Source organism: Aspergillus homomorphus (assembly GCF_003184865.1).
Source record: "Aspergillus homomorphus CBS 101889 unplaced genomic scaffold BO97scaffold_56, whole genome shotgun sequence".
NCBI classification, from domain to species: domain Eukaryota; kingdom Fungi; phylum Ascomycota; class Eurotiomycetes; order Eurotiales; family Aspergillaceae; genus Aspergillus; species Aspergillus homomorphus.
Genome location: NW_020291942.1, coordinates 163933 through 178660, shown reverse-complemented (window position 1 = coordinate 178660; position 14728 = coordinate 163933). Strand labels below are relative to the sequence as shown.

At 36.8% G+C, this 14728-nt stretch overlaps 2 protein-coding genes across 2 annotated transcripts; both read left to right on the top strand.

The window, feature by feature from the left end:
• Positions 1-3904: 3904 nt before the first annotated feature.
• BO97DRAFT_332040 (uncharacterized protein) lies at positions 3905-4846 on the top strand (the record flags this gene model as incomplete). Its single annotated transcript, XM_025691350.1, has 1 exon — positions 3905-4846. A coding segment is annotated over one exon (942 nt), but the record flags the coding sequence as incomplete, so codon positions are not given.
• A 5061-nt stretch (positions 4847-9907) lies between these two features.
• On the top strand, positions 9908-13382 carry BO97DRAFT_462273 (putative nitrate reductase; the record flags this gene model as incomplete). The annotated part of the gene is made up of 6 exons (XM_025699411.1): positions 9908-10174; positions 10273-11688; positions 11756-11949; positions 11980-12368; positions 12438-12561; positions 12614-13382. The coding sequence occupies exons 1-6, from the start codon at positions 9926-9928 to the stop codon at positions 13380-13382; spliced, it is 3141 nt and encodes a 1046-aa protein (XP_025547108.1). The 5' UTR covers positions 9908-9925.
• Between the last annotated feature and the right edge of the window lie 1346 nt (positions 13383-14728).

Below are 14728 nucleotides of genomic sequence, written 5' to 3'. Positions count from 1 at the left end.
TAAATAATAGATTAATAAAAAAAAATAAAAAAACTTTATAAAAATAATATTATTTAATTTAAAGATATATTTATATATAAATATAATTTATTATATTTTTTCTTTTAGTTTAATCCATCTACTATATTTATTATTATTAATAAATATAATAAATAAAAAATTATATTTAAAGTTTAGAATTATTAAATATTTTCTTCTTCTAAATAACTTAAATATTTAATTATTTAAAATTATATTTAGAATTAAGATTTAAATAATCTTTTCTCTTATTATAAATTTAAATAAAAAGAATATCTATATAAAAAAAATCTAGAAAAGATTTTTATAGAATCTATTATTAAAAATATAATATAATATTTAATATTTAAATTGAATAGTTATAAATAGTATAATTATCATGATAAATTAATTATATAATATAATATAAATAACTTTTAATTTAATATATAAATAATTAAGACTTTTTTAAATAAAAAATAAGAAAATAATAGGCTTATTAATCTTATTTAAAAAAACTTAATAATAATTTAGAAATATTATATTAATTTTTAATTATTATTTTAGTAGTAAAAGTATAATATTCTTTATATAATTTATCAGATTTCTAATATATAACCTAAATTAAACTATAATTATATATTTTTTTTTATATTTTATATTATAAAAATATTAATATTATAAACAACTGAATTATATTAATACTACTAGAATTTCTCTATTATTTTTTATAAATAGAGAAAAAAAAGATATTATTATATTTTTTAATTATTTTTTTTATTTTAGAAAGCTTATCTTTATATATTTTTAGATAATAGTTAAAATAATTAACTTAATTTTTATTTAATCTAAGTATATCTTAACTATACTAGAGTTAAAAAAGATATAGTAAGTAAATCTTAGTATTAAAAATAATTAAAATAATTAATTATCTTATCTTTAGTTATACCACAGTCAGGTATAAAAATTTCTTTAATCTAACTATTAACCTATAGTCAGATATAAAAGTTCCTATTAACCTAACCTGACCTGGCTGTTAGCTACTCTAGCTAATTAGGATGATTAATATACTTAGTACTTAGAAAAAGACTATTTTTAGTAATAAATAAGGATTCTGATTAGTAAATATATTAAATAGTATATAATATATTTTCTATACTAAAAAAGAAGAAAAGGAGAGATAAAAAACTAAAGAAAAACTTTAAACCTAAGCTAGGCTTATAATCTGTTGAAGTAAACAGTTATACAGGAAAAAGATATAAAGCCTTTAATAATTATTAATTTAGTTGAGTAAGGAACTATCTATATAATTTTACAGTATTTACATTCCATCAGGTCACATGACCCAGCGGTCACGCCCCTAGATGTCAACATACCTAAATCAGATAGAATTAGACAAAAACTAGACTAAATTAAATAGAAATCAGGTAGAATTAAGCAGGAATTAGATAAAAATATTCTGTTATCTTATACTACCTCTTTTAATAAATTTAGTTACTAAGAAATTTAACCTGTAGATTAACTATTAATTAATCTAGATAGGAATATATATTTCTTATACCTAATTATTAATATGCAGTCAGGTATAAAAATTTTGATTAATCTAACCTGACCTGGCTGTTAGCTACTCTAGTTATACCTTAACCTTAATCTGACCTTAACCTGGTGGTTAGGTTAAGATATAAAAATCAGATTAACTGCAGGTATAACAGTTAATTATAGTTAACTATTATATCTAAATCAGGTAGAATCAGATAGAAACTAGACTAAACTAAATAGAAATCAGGTAGAATCAGACAGAATTAAGCAGAAATTAGACAGAAATATTATACTATTCTATATTATCTTTTAAAATAGATATAGTTACTGAGAAATTTAATCTGTAGATTAATTATTAGTTAATCTTGATAGAAATATATATTTCTTATATCTGATTTTTAACCTGTGGTCAGATATAAAAATTTTGATTAACCTAACCTGACCTGGCTGTTAGCTACTCTAAGATAAATATATATTATTAATTAATTTATAGTTTATAATCTATTTATTATATCTAATTTTCTTAACTAATAATTATAACTAGTTAAAAAATTAATTATATCTTAATCTAATTTTAACTATATAATTAAATAATTTCTTATATCTTAACCTAACTGCCAGATTAAAGTCAGGTTAAGGTTAAGATATAACAGTTAGGTCAAGCCACTCTACTTTTACCTAAACTATATACATTATTTTTTTTTCTTTAGCTAATGATACTCTATACATAAAATTAATTTTTACAAACCTTTTTTTATTAGGATTAGTAGCCGACTGAAATAGACCAGAAAGTCCTATTTTAATTCCATGTAAAACTGTAACTCAACCCTTTTGGAAGAGATGCCATTAGAGACTGAGTTCCGCTACATACTCAGCATAAATGTCGAAGTCAATGATATCAATGTGTTGTTTGCATAGCTTTGGGGCTGGGCTGGAGACGGGGATAATAGGTCGTGGACGCGCAAGGGCTAAGAGCAGAAGACTTATCGACTGCTCTTTCGACCAAGCTTCGAGATCATTACCTATCTATTTGGGCTGCGGCAGGCGCGGGGGTGGCGGGTAACACTCCAGTGTCCGTTTGTCCGCACGCATTGGCTCCTTCCCTATCTAGTATCAGCGCATTCCAGTCACGAGTTAGTGGGCAAGGCGAAAGGGCAAATCAGAACAGCTCCAGATGTGAATGAGTGTACATCCATCCGCACGCAGCAAAATACTACCAAGACAACCCGCTTCCGGATGGAATAATTCCTCTGGCGGACGTGGATTGTCTCCCAGTTACAGGATGGCAACGGTCCGTGCGGCACAGCGATCTGAAAGTTGCGCTCCCAGTAATCCCGGCCGACCCCGGCACCTTAGTCACCACGTCTCGCACAGCCGGGCCCCGGATGGCAACACTAGAAGCCGGGCTCCCATTTCCTATGACCCGAGTAGCCAGCAGTACGGTTACCTGGGATATCCTGGCATATGACCCACAGTGCCAGTATCTTGCACGCCGCCTACGATCGCAGACAGGCACGTATCGTCACCATCCACAGTAGCTGGTCCATGGGCTGCCGGTGTTCAGCAAGGGATGTTTCGTTCAAGTTCCACCGCCAGTAGCGGCAGGTTCGGCTTCCAAGAGAGATCAATGACGGGCCGCTGACACTACGGGTAGATGTCCCTGTTACTTCGGAGCAAATGGAAGAGGATCCTGACACGGAAAATTTAAGCATGCGGCGGCGGCACGTGTATTGAAATCACCAGACATTCTTGAATATGATCGGTGGGCTCATAGACATGCAGCGAAATATCAAGGGTGTCAGCATCTGTTTGACGATGCCACGCGACGGAAACATCCAGTCTGCCTCGGGGTCTCGGCCGCAGAGTTTGCATGGCAGAAAGCGCGTTGATGTGACGAAAAGCCAGAAGGTCAAAGAGAAGATCTTGGACGCACGCAGCAAGGTGTGACAAGCAATGAGTCAAATTTATGAAGAAACACTGTTTTAGGCAGGGGGGATATCAGTGTGGCTGTGTGGTTGGCCCGGATATATACTTCCAGCAAAGCATTCTGGTTGCGGCTACTACGACAATTGTGTAGTGCCTCTCCATTTCAACCGTATTCAAATATCTACTTGCAGACAGAATTATTTTAATTGATCATATTATGAAAAGAATCGATTGCTGTAGAAGATGTAACCCTAGCTGCATTCAGACAGGTAGAAAATATCGCTCAAGGCTATAAAGGAGTCAGTGCGGGAGGTTGATTGCATGGAGAAAGACTCAAGCCCTTCAAGAATTTCTACTCACAATGCCGCACGCAGCACCTACCGAAGATAGCACGATTCTTGCTCTAGACAAGTCTCTCTCAGCCCTCCAACTCGGAGAAGGTCAGAGAGAGAAAGGCGGATTCAACCATTTCACACCATACCTCGAGCAGCGGAGAGTTGACAACCTAACACGAGAGACGATTATTCCATATCTAGCAGAACTTCAGGGCACTCGGCGTCTGGAGATTGACGAGTCAACGCGGCCCTACCAGGAGGGACGGGAGTTCCAAAGGAAGTATGGGATCTCCGAAGAGAGTTTCCAGAACTGGAAAAGGCTTCTTTCTGGATGGCTAGGTTTCCCGGCAATCCTGCTTCTGAATCCGACTCGGTTTGACGACTTGTCATTCGAGAAAATGGTTGAGAATTCACCGACATTGCAATGGACGCAGAAGACCCTTCAAGACATGGAACTTGAGCTCGACGATGTGATCGTGTTGGATACGTTTCCGATGGTGACCGACAAGCTTCTGAAGATCAAGAGACTACAAGGCGCGCATGTGGAACTGGTGCAGGACTCATTCCGCCTAACACTGACGTGCTTGCGACATATCCGACCGCAGGTGTTAGTCTCATGTCAATGTTGCAGCAGAGCAGGGAATGAGACCTGGGGGGTCGTTATGAACAAGAAAGCTGACGAGCTCTGTTCTTCGGGCTTGGCAGCAAAAGACGAGCTTGTTAAGGAGGTGGAGATTGGTGACCACATGATGCAGGTGGTACAGGGGGTCCATCCGCAGTATGTGGTGCAGTATAACGAGGCGATGGAGGACGTTTTGCAGAGACTGTTCAGAAAGGTGTTTAAGCCGTTTGGGAAATGGAAGAAGCAGCGGCTCATGGCTTGGAAAGAGCTTACAACGATCAGCGAGATTGTCAAGAGTAGCATGGAATCTCTGCTCAAACAGATGAAATTGTACCAACAGATCTGCGGGCGAGTGGGTGAGGCTTATGCTCCGGGAGCAGTAATGGTGAAGCAGATGGAGGAGTGGGAGAGCGTAGTTGATGGATGGATCGCGCAGATGACCGAATGAAACTTGCGGGATTGTGCAGTTCTTTTCTTTGCGAGATTTAGGGTTATTTACAACTCAATATACTATTACTAGGACCTGGTTCCAAAGAGTACTTCAGCGTAGATTCCGGCAAGGTGAACAAGCCAAACATTGACAGCCACTGTGGGCGAGTCCGAAATGCAGAGAATATATATACCTAGAGCATAACAAGAGCGGTTTCAACCTGAGACCTAGGAAGGCTGACAATAGTATTATAATCAATCAAAAAAAATTATCTAGTATAAATTCATTTAATCCAGTATATATTGAAGTTACATAGTAGATTTTCATATAATATAGATTTCAAAGATATTATTTGTAAATATATATAAAAAATATCTATATAACTAGCATGTTAATCTTCTGTTAAAATAATGTAAATATATTTTTCAAAATATTAGCTCTATAGAGCTCTATACTATACTATAAGTAATATAAAATATCTATCTAATGATAATCATTTCTTACTAGCTTTAAAAATATATTTACTTAATCTTTATCTTGAGTTAGGTTAAAGCTAGTTAAAGTATAAGATTTTTATGGATTTATATATGTGGCTGCCTTCGGCAAGTGTTCCTGTATGCCGCCTCGTGGCTGCTGTCTGTATGTATTTATACTCTTAGTATCTATAGTCTACTGTATTACTGCCTTATCAGCCCGCTCGCCTTCGGGCAAACTTAGGAAGAATCAATCTTCTTACCCTTACTGCATGACACATTCATCTCAATATAATTTAATAAATTAATAGATGTTGATATTATATATTATAATTTATAACTAGAGCTTATTCAATGGATAATAGTATAATATTTAAAAAAAAATACTTATTTAATAAATAAAATCAGGAGCTTTGTGTTCAAAACTTAGAATATATTATATTAGATATGGCAGAACTAGCTTAATGACTTAAGGCTTACCCAGCTCAGCTTGCTTATTAAATAAGTCAAGTTCTACTTAATTATTTAGTAAATAAGTTTTAGTTAATTTTTAATTTACTTAGCTAAGTAGTTTTAGTTTAATAAATTAATTATATTTTTATTTTATTATGATATTATACAGGTATTATATAGAATATTAAATATATATATTAAATCTATATAATATATTAAGTTAAAATAAATATTTCTTTATAATAAATTTATTAATTATTAATATAATAAAAAATTAATTAAAGAATAAAACTTAGTATAGAAATATATATTTAATGACATTCTTTAAATTTTTTTACTTTTCTAATTAGGTTAGTTATTAACTTAAGTTAAACTAAAATTAAAGGTATATATCGAATTAAGAAGATACTTATAAATATTAAATTAAATATTAAAAGAAATAAAAAAATATTAAATTAACTATTTTTAATTAAAGTTAAATTTAATTAAAAAGTTTTATTTATTTTAAAAATTTCATAGAATTCATTAAGTAAGTTAAATTATTTAATCTGAAGTTTTAAGCTAAATCAAGCTTTAGTTAACTGGAACTTAAAGCTTAAATAAGTTATTATATAATTATCTAAAACTTACCTGACCTGCTTGATTACTACATCTATAATATATAATTAGTAAAAATTGTAAAATTATAATATAAAAATCTCTTTTTCTATATAAAATCTTTATTATATTAAGAATCATACTATTATTGAACATTTATAAACCCTAATTTAAAAAATATACTTATTTTTCATATTATAACTAATCTCATAATCAATAATAAGCTGAATAAGAATAATTTTAAAGAAAAAAAATCTGTAAAAAATACAAAAAAATATAAAGTGAAGTATTAAAACATTTTAAAGATCAATAATTTCTATACTTTAATATTATATGATCAAACTTAGTTTAAATAGTTGAATTTATTAAGTCTTATTCTATCTTAGATATATTTGTATATTCATTAAATATAATAAAAAGTAGAAAATCTATTTAAATATTCTAAAAGTATAAAAAACTATATTTATTATGATATTTTTAATATTGGTTTTCTTTGATATTCTATATAAATATAAATAAATAATTTAAAGTCCTAGACATCTAGAATAATATCATAATTTTTTTTAAAAAAAGTCTAGAATAAATGAATAAAATTTTATAAATATATAAAGGTTAATAGTACTAATACTTATAAAATAGAAGATAATAGAATTGAAGTTAAACAAATTATAATTAAAAAAAATTTGAAATCTAAAATTAGAGACTATCCCTAATATTCACCTCTTTCTAAAATAGATTAAGAATATAATGTAAGTTATTATGATTATTATTATTATTCATGGTATTATTATATTTTAAATAAAGTTCTGAAATTGTAAATTGTGTATAATATTTTTGATTTCTAAAATAGATCTTAGAATAAAATTTTATATTATTATTAGTAATGATCTTATTCTTATATTCTCTTTCATTTATAATATTAAGATTTAGATAATTAATTATTTCAGTAATTATTAGTTTATAATACAATTTATAATGAAGTCTATTATGTTTTGTATGATAAATTTAGTAAAGAAACCTATGTTAAATAACAATTCTCAAAAACTAAATGTAATATGTATAATATATATTTCTTTATAATTTCTATTTAATTTACTACTTTAGTGGAATTATACTCCTTATTTCTAATATAACCCATATTAACATTTATAATTTTATAAACTCAGTATCTCTATTTTATCACAATACTTAGAGAATCAGATCTTTACAAATATTTTATAAATAATTTATAATAATTATATTTTAATACTATGGATAATGAATATGTTACAATAATATAAAATCTAATTATTTATAAAAAGTGTATTTTTAATAATATTTATACTTACATATATTAATAAATTTCAATCTCTATTATATGATTCCTTTAATTAAAAAAAGGATTTATACTAGTATCTACTTTATTATTATTCTGCTTAAAACATTTTATTCTGATGAATCTGGATTTTAAAATCTTTATTAATATCTTATAACAAGTCTAGAGTTTCTTTATAGCTTGAAATTATAAATATATCTCTTCATCTTTAATATTCTGTTTTATATTCATTCTAAAGCAATAAATTAGAGTGGCTAACAGCCAGGTCAGGTCAGGTTAATCAAAATTTTTATACCTGACTGTAGATTAATAATCAGGTATAAGAAATATATATTTCTACTTAGATTAACTAATAATTAATTTATAGATTAAATTTCTTAGTAACTAAATTTATTAAAGAAGATAATAAGTTTAAATAAAATATTTTTATTTAATTTCTATCTAATTTCTGTTTAATTTTATTTAATTATATCTAATTATACTTAATTCCTGTCTAATTCAGATATAATAATTAATTATGGTTAACTATTATATTTATAATTAATCTAATTTTTATACCTTAATCTAACTACTAGATTAAGATCAGGTTAAGATTAAAATATAATAGTTAAGTTAAGCTACTCTATAATAAATACTAGATTAGAGTATAATAATATTAATAATAAAATTTTTACTTTTGATAAAACTAATAAAAATCTTATTATTATAAACTTTAGATACTATTAATTTATTTTAGAGTAGAGTAGCTTAATTTAACTATTATATCTTAATCTTAACCTGACCTTAACCTGGTAGTTAGATTAAGATATAAAAATCAGATTAACTATAGATATAACAGTTAACTGCAGTTAACTATTATACCTAAATTAAGTAAAAATCAGGTATAATCAAGTATAATCAGGCAGGATTAGGCAGAAGTTAAATAGAAATTAGATAGAAATATTCTATTTAAGCTTACTGTCTTTTTTAATATATTTAATTACTAAGAAATTTAACCTGTAGATTAACTGTTAATTAATCTAGATAGGAATATATATTTTTTATACCTAACCATTAACCTGCGGTCAGGTATAAAAATTTTGATTAACCTGACCTGACCTGGCCGTTAGCCACTCTACTTTAGGGAATATAGAAAACATTACCAGTATTTTACTATCTAAAGGTATACTAGGAGTTTACCTACAGACAGAGTGGGGCGAGCATGCCTGGGGCATGTTCCCCAATAACCTTGATTATTTATGTTTTGTGGTGGTTAGTGGGGATTTGGGGAACTGGGGCTGGAGGGAGTTGGCTGCTTGCGGTGAGCTTGGTTGAGAACCTACCGAGTAGTCTACTCTCCACATCTTCGGGTGTTAACTTTCGCCTGAGGAGGGTATTGTTTTGGAAAAGGATCATTGCTGTCGGCCATGGTGGTGGGTAACTGGACAACGGCGCGGCAATGAAGTGAATGATGGATTGATGGAAATACCTGCAGCGATATAATGTGCTGTCCGACAGAACTTGACTAGCGCATCGCGTATACCCTGCTCTAGCTTTGCTGGCTGCAAGTCTATGCCCAGCTCATTAGCCGAGTCTGGGATATCACATGGGAGTGTATCAGGGCCTGGTTTGTCGATCACGTAGCCGGGTACTTTAGGTGGCTATCCTTACCAATGGTGTTTTTGGCGGTCAGAGATCAAGGAAAGAAATTCGCCAGGAATAGCGAGAAACGATGGAAATCAGGTAAAAACCTGAGGGGTATGAACGGCGTGCCTAGCAGCTGGGGTCTAGAGATCCACCCTACCACATAGTACCCAACAAGGGCAATGCTTTTCTCGTGTTAGGGCTGTAGTGAGCTCATTAATGACGTAACCTGACATCATCTCCCGCTGGAAACGGAACAAGCTGCCTGGTTTTGTTAAAGTAATAACATAACAACTCCAGAGCTATGTCTCACAGCTCCGACGAGAACCCGGGCCTCCGCGGAAATCCAAGGAGCACTCCACGTTTCTCCGGACAATCCGGCAGCCCCCGCCCTACCCTAATTTCTCGGCTCGGTCGGTGTCTCTCAATCTGGATGACGCAGGGTGCAGGCTAGAATGCAGGCATGCTGGTCATCTCACATCCCACAGCGAAAAAAAAAATAAGGGCTAATCATCCAGCGATGTTTCATTAAATACTACTTAGACAAATATCATATCACGATCATTCACGCCATCTTAAATTCGGTATTGGTTTGAACTAATATCTGCGAACATCATGCCGCCGGAAAACCAACAAGGGGCCTCGGCGCTCGAGATCCTCCATGAGCCCGATTGGACGCAGACACACAGCCACCGCGTCGGAACCCGCGGTCGCGATGCGCGATTCATGGGGATCACGCACGGTGGAGACGAGACAGGGCAAAAGGGTCTTGAGGAAGTCGCAGAGGAGACGCTCAATGAACTGCGCGAAAAGGTTAAGAAGGGGGAATTGGTCACTGTGAGGGATATTATGGAGAAGCAGATTGTATGTTCTCCTTAATTCGTTCTCAAATCGGAGGGAGGTCTACTGGATGAAAAACGATTGTTGGGCAAGTGGAATCTGGACTAATTGGGACGTCGTAGGACTTTCATCTGCAGAAACCTGGGGTGCATCCCAAGTTCTGGCGGTATGTTTTGCATACGACCGAAGATTTTATCAAACAGGGACAGCCATGGCCCATCAATCAGAAGAAAAAGGAGGACGCGGAGAAAAAGAAGAAGGAGGAGGAGGAAGAGGAGAACAAGATAAAGGAAGAAGAGATGAAGAGCAAGCAGAAAAAGGGCCGTGGCGGCGACAGCCAAGACAAGCAAGATGATCAAAAAAGCCAGGATAAACAGCAAGACGAAGGGGAGGACCAAGACCAAAAAGATGAAGGACAGGAGGAGAATAAGAAACCAAAGCGCTCAACAGAGGAGGAGGCACTGCTGCAGTGTCTCCAACATGAACAAAAGTACATGTGCCTGATGAGGAAGAATGACGGCAAGGGCAGCTCTCCGCTCGCCGACGAAGATCTTCCACGACAGATCGATGAGGCAGACCAGTTTTCGCCTGACAGCTGGATTCCCCGCAGCGATAAATTAATTCGGCTTACTGGGAAACATCCGCTGAATGCGGAGGTGGAACTAACTACCCTGTTTGACGCCGGACTCATCACACCATCAACGATCCACTATGTTCGGAATCACGGTGCTGTTCCGCACCTCCTCTGGGAAAATCACAAGGTTGAGATAACCGCTGGTAAAACAATAGCCTTTGGAATGGATGAGTTGAAGGATACCTTCCCCAGCATCAACATTCCAATCTTTCTCGCCTGCGACGGCAACCGCAGGAAGGAACTGAATATGATTCGCAAGACAAAGGGATTTAATTTCACCGCTGCTGCGAGCGGATGTGCCTACTGGAAGGGAGTCTTACTCCGGGACGTCTTACTCGAAGCAGACGTCCAAAGTCTAATGGAGAAAGCCTCCCATAAGCGTTTTTGGGTAAACTACGAAGGTGCGGATACGCTCAGCGAGGGCAAGTATGCCACCTGCGTGCCTCTTGAATATGTCATGGACCCGACGAACGACGTGATGCTTGCCTACGAAATGAATGATCATCCAATCCCCCCAGATCACGGCTATCCATTGCGCCTGATGCTCCCCGGCTGGGTAGGAGCACGGTCCATCAAGTGGCTAACGAAGGTCTGGGTAACGGACTATGAGAATGAAAGTCATTACCATATTTATGATAACCGGCAGCTTCCCAGCTTCGTGACAGATCCCGATTCGGAGATTGCGCAGACCATGTATCATCATCCGAGTACGCTTTGCAACACACAGATGCTGAACTCGGTCGTCGTGCGCCCGGCACAAGGCGAAAAGATTAATCTGGTCGATGTGAAAAAGGGCAAGGTTTACAGAGTCGAGGGATTCGCCTACAGCGGCAACGGAAATGAGGTTTCGCGTGTGGAGATTAGTCTAAACGGGGGAAATGATTGGTTTTACTGTGTGCGGAAGGTGAGTATGCTTGCTCAGAAGTATTCAGCCTGTGCCTTGTTAGCAACTGCTGAAATCATGGCCTTAGTTCCCCGAGACCCCGATTCGTCATGATCGAAAGTTCTGGACCTGGCTGCACTGGCACATCGACTTGGACATCAGCAAGCTCATTCGTGCAGAAAGCATCATTGTCCGTGCCACGGACGAACATAGAAACACGCAGCCTCCAGAACCCATCTGGAACATTGAAGGGCAAGCGACTCCCTTAATCCACATTATTCAGTCTACCTGCTGACTGGCCTCTCCGCTCAGAATGATGAACAACAGCTGGTACAAAGTCTACCCTGAAGTGTGCGAAAGCCCCGATGACGAACAAGCCTACCTTTTATTCCGACACCCCGTCGACGCCGCCAACAGCATGAAGGGGTGGATGAAGCAGTCTACCCAAGAAACAATCGAAGAGGTGAAGCGCAAAGCATCTGCCCCCGGAAAGCAATTCACCCGCCAAGAAATTGAGAAGCATCATACAGAAGATGACTGTTGGATTGTTGTTGATGGCAACGTGTACGATGCGACTAGTGTGCTGAGTTGGCACCCTGGTGGCAAGGGTCCTATTATGACGCATGCGGGCGCGGTGCATATGGATACGACCAATGAATTTATGAGTATTCATGATAATTATGCACAGGAGAAGCTGAAGGGTAAGTATTAACTCTTTTACCTCCCTGGGCTTTAACGAGGGTGATTCTTGGGTTCTAATGATGGTATAGAATGCATCCTCGGTAAGGTAACCGAAAAGGCCGTGAACCACATGAAACGGGACGCGGAGCAAAAGGAGAAGAAAAACGCACAGGGAGGCGAGAAAAACCCACAAATAGCTCTGGACAAACACAAGTAAGCTATGTCCCCTCCCGAATCTCCTGACAAAAAATAATAAGTTCCTTAGGTGGACGCAAGCAAAACTGGTCAAAAAGAAGCGTCTCTCCGACGACACACAACAGTACACTTTCCGTCTCCCACCACCAGCCAAGAAACTCGGGCTGGAAACAGGTCAGCATGTGCAGGTGGGTTTCCATTTCGAGGACCGGCTTGTTGTGCGGCCGTACACACCAGTCCGGCCAGTTCTGGAGAAAGAAGAAGACGGTACTTTTGATTTAGTTGTGAAAACATATTTCCCTGATCAAGACCAACCGGGTGGTACCATGGGTAACATCCTTGACTGTCTGCGCGAAGGCGAAGAAATCGAAGTCAAGGGCCCTTCAGGCGCAATCCGGTATCTGGGCCACGGTACGTTTGCGGTCGATGACAAGGAATACTCCTTCGAGAACGTGTCCCTGATCCTCGGCGGATCCGGCGTGACCCCAGGGTACCAGATCATCGCACGGATCTTGGAAAACAAAGAAGACAAAACAAAAGTCAAGGTTATTGACGCGAACAAGTCCGAAGGCGACATCCTGATGAAGGATAAATTCGAAGAGTTCTCGAAGAAATCGGAGGGGAGGTTTGAAATCGTGCACGTGCTTTCACATCCCAGCGATGACTGGAAGGGTCTCAGTGGCCATATCAATGCGGATATCATCAAAAGCCACGCCTTTGAACCCAGTAATAAAAATGTGGTGCTCCTCTGCGGGCCACCTACCATGATTCAGAAGGCGGCGCTTCCTGCGCTGAAGGACTGGGGCTACGATGAGGATTGCAATTTGTTTGGTTTTTAAAACCTCTTGTCGGGATGTAAGCAGTTTACATATACTAATGTATATTACATTATCCACTTTATAGCAAACTAACAATTCACGACACTAGTGTCTTTTTCTTGAAATAGCCGTCCAATACGGTTGACAAGTGTATGAACAGCAACCGCCTACAGACACCGCATCACCATTAAGCCGTCTCGCTCCCGCCAAAACTTCCAATTGCTAGACAGTAACCTGATCAGCGCAAACGAACATTGCGGAAAACGGCAGTGGCGCAGATTCAGCCCCAGAGAGTCTTGTCCTTGGACAAAAAGGAAATATACTTAATTTTGACGAGAACCGGACCCTTACGTCAACATCTATCCGTACAAAACCTGACACTGACTTTCATGCATTCTCATTAAAGAAATTTATAGCTCTTGCAAGAGAAGCCCTCTCCACCCACCCCCATTAGTACTGTATATCCACGCAGTTGCTATCATGGAGTAACGGGACCGGATATCCGTCGCACTTTTTCTCCAGCTAACCAGCGTGGATGTCGGGGTAATTGTCCTTCAAGTAATTAAGGGTCTCTTTTGCTTGGTAATATCTAGCTCGCCGAGAGGCGGATAAGGGCTCTATTGGCGCGTGCCATGTGTGGCGAGCGCGTCGCCGCACCGCAGAGGTGAGCGGAGGGTATCGTCACAATAGTTTTCGGGGTGGAAGCATGCATATGGGCCGGGTAATATCTTCGTTAAAATTCACAGATGGAGTTTGATTTATGCCCATCTCATTTTCCTCACTCATCTTAACCCCTGTCGTAGCACATCATAACTAACTTCTCTCTGTCCGGTCATATCCTACCGTCACATATTTGGTATAGGATGGGTCATACTCACTTGGTTTAGCGGAATGTCCCCGGGCGGCTTTTCCATGTATAGTTAACAACGTTTGACTCATCATGGTGGTTTTGGGTTAGTACTTGTGGGCTTCCCCTCTGACTCGACGTTGCGGAGATATAATTTCCTGGCTCTCACGCAGACATCGGGGGAGGTTGGAAGCTAGACGACAATGAAGCTTGGGTCTTGAGCCATATACCATTAGTATGGATGATCCAGAAGGCACAGCGCGCCGGCCTACGATCTGATCCGGAAAAGCTGGAACAGTACAATTGCTACAACGATACAAAGAAGATTTCCAACAAGATAGAAGAATTTTTTTTTCGACAACAAGCGCCACTCAGTATATGGTACTACTTGGCACCTGCGACGCTCAGAAGGGGAAAAGCAAAGGACAAGCCAGCAGTGATCCGGACAACCGATTCACCTCCGCGCTTCTCGAAGCAAGTGCACATGGTGAGTTTCACGACTGTCTCCACCACGGGAAAG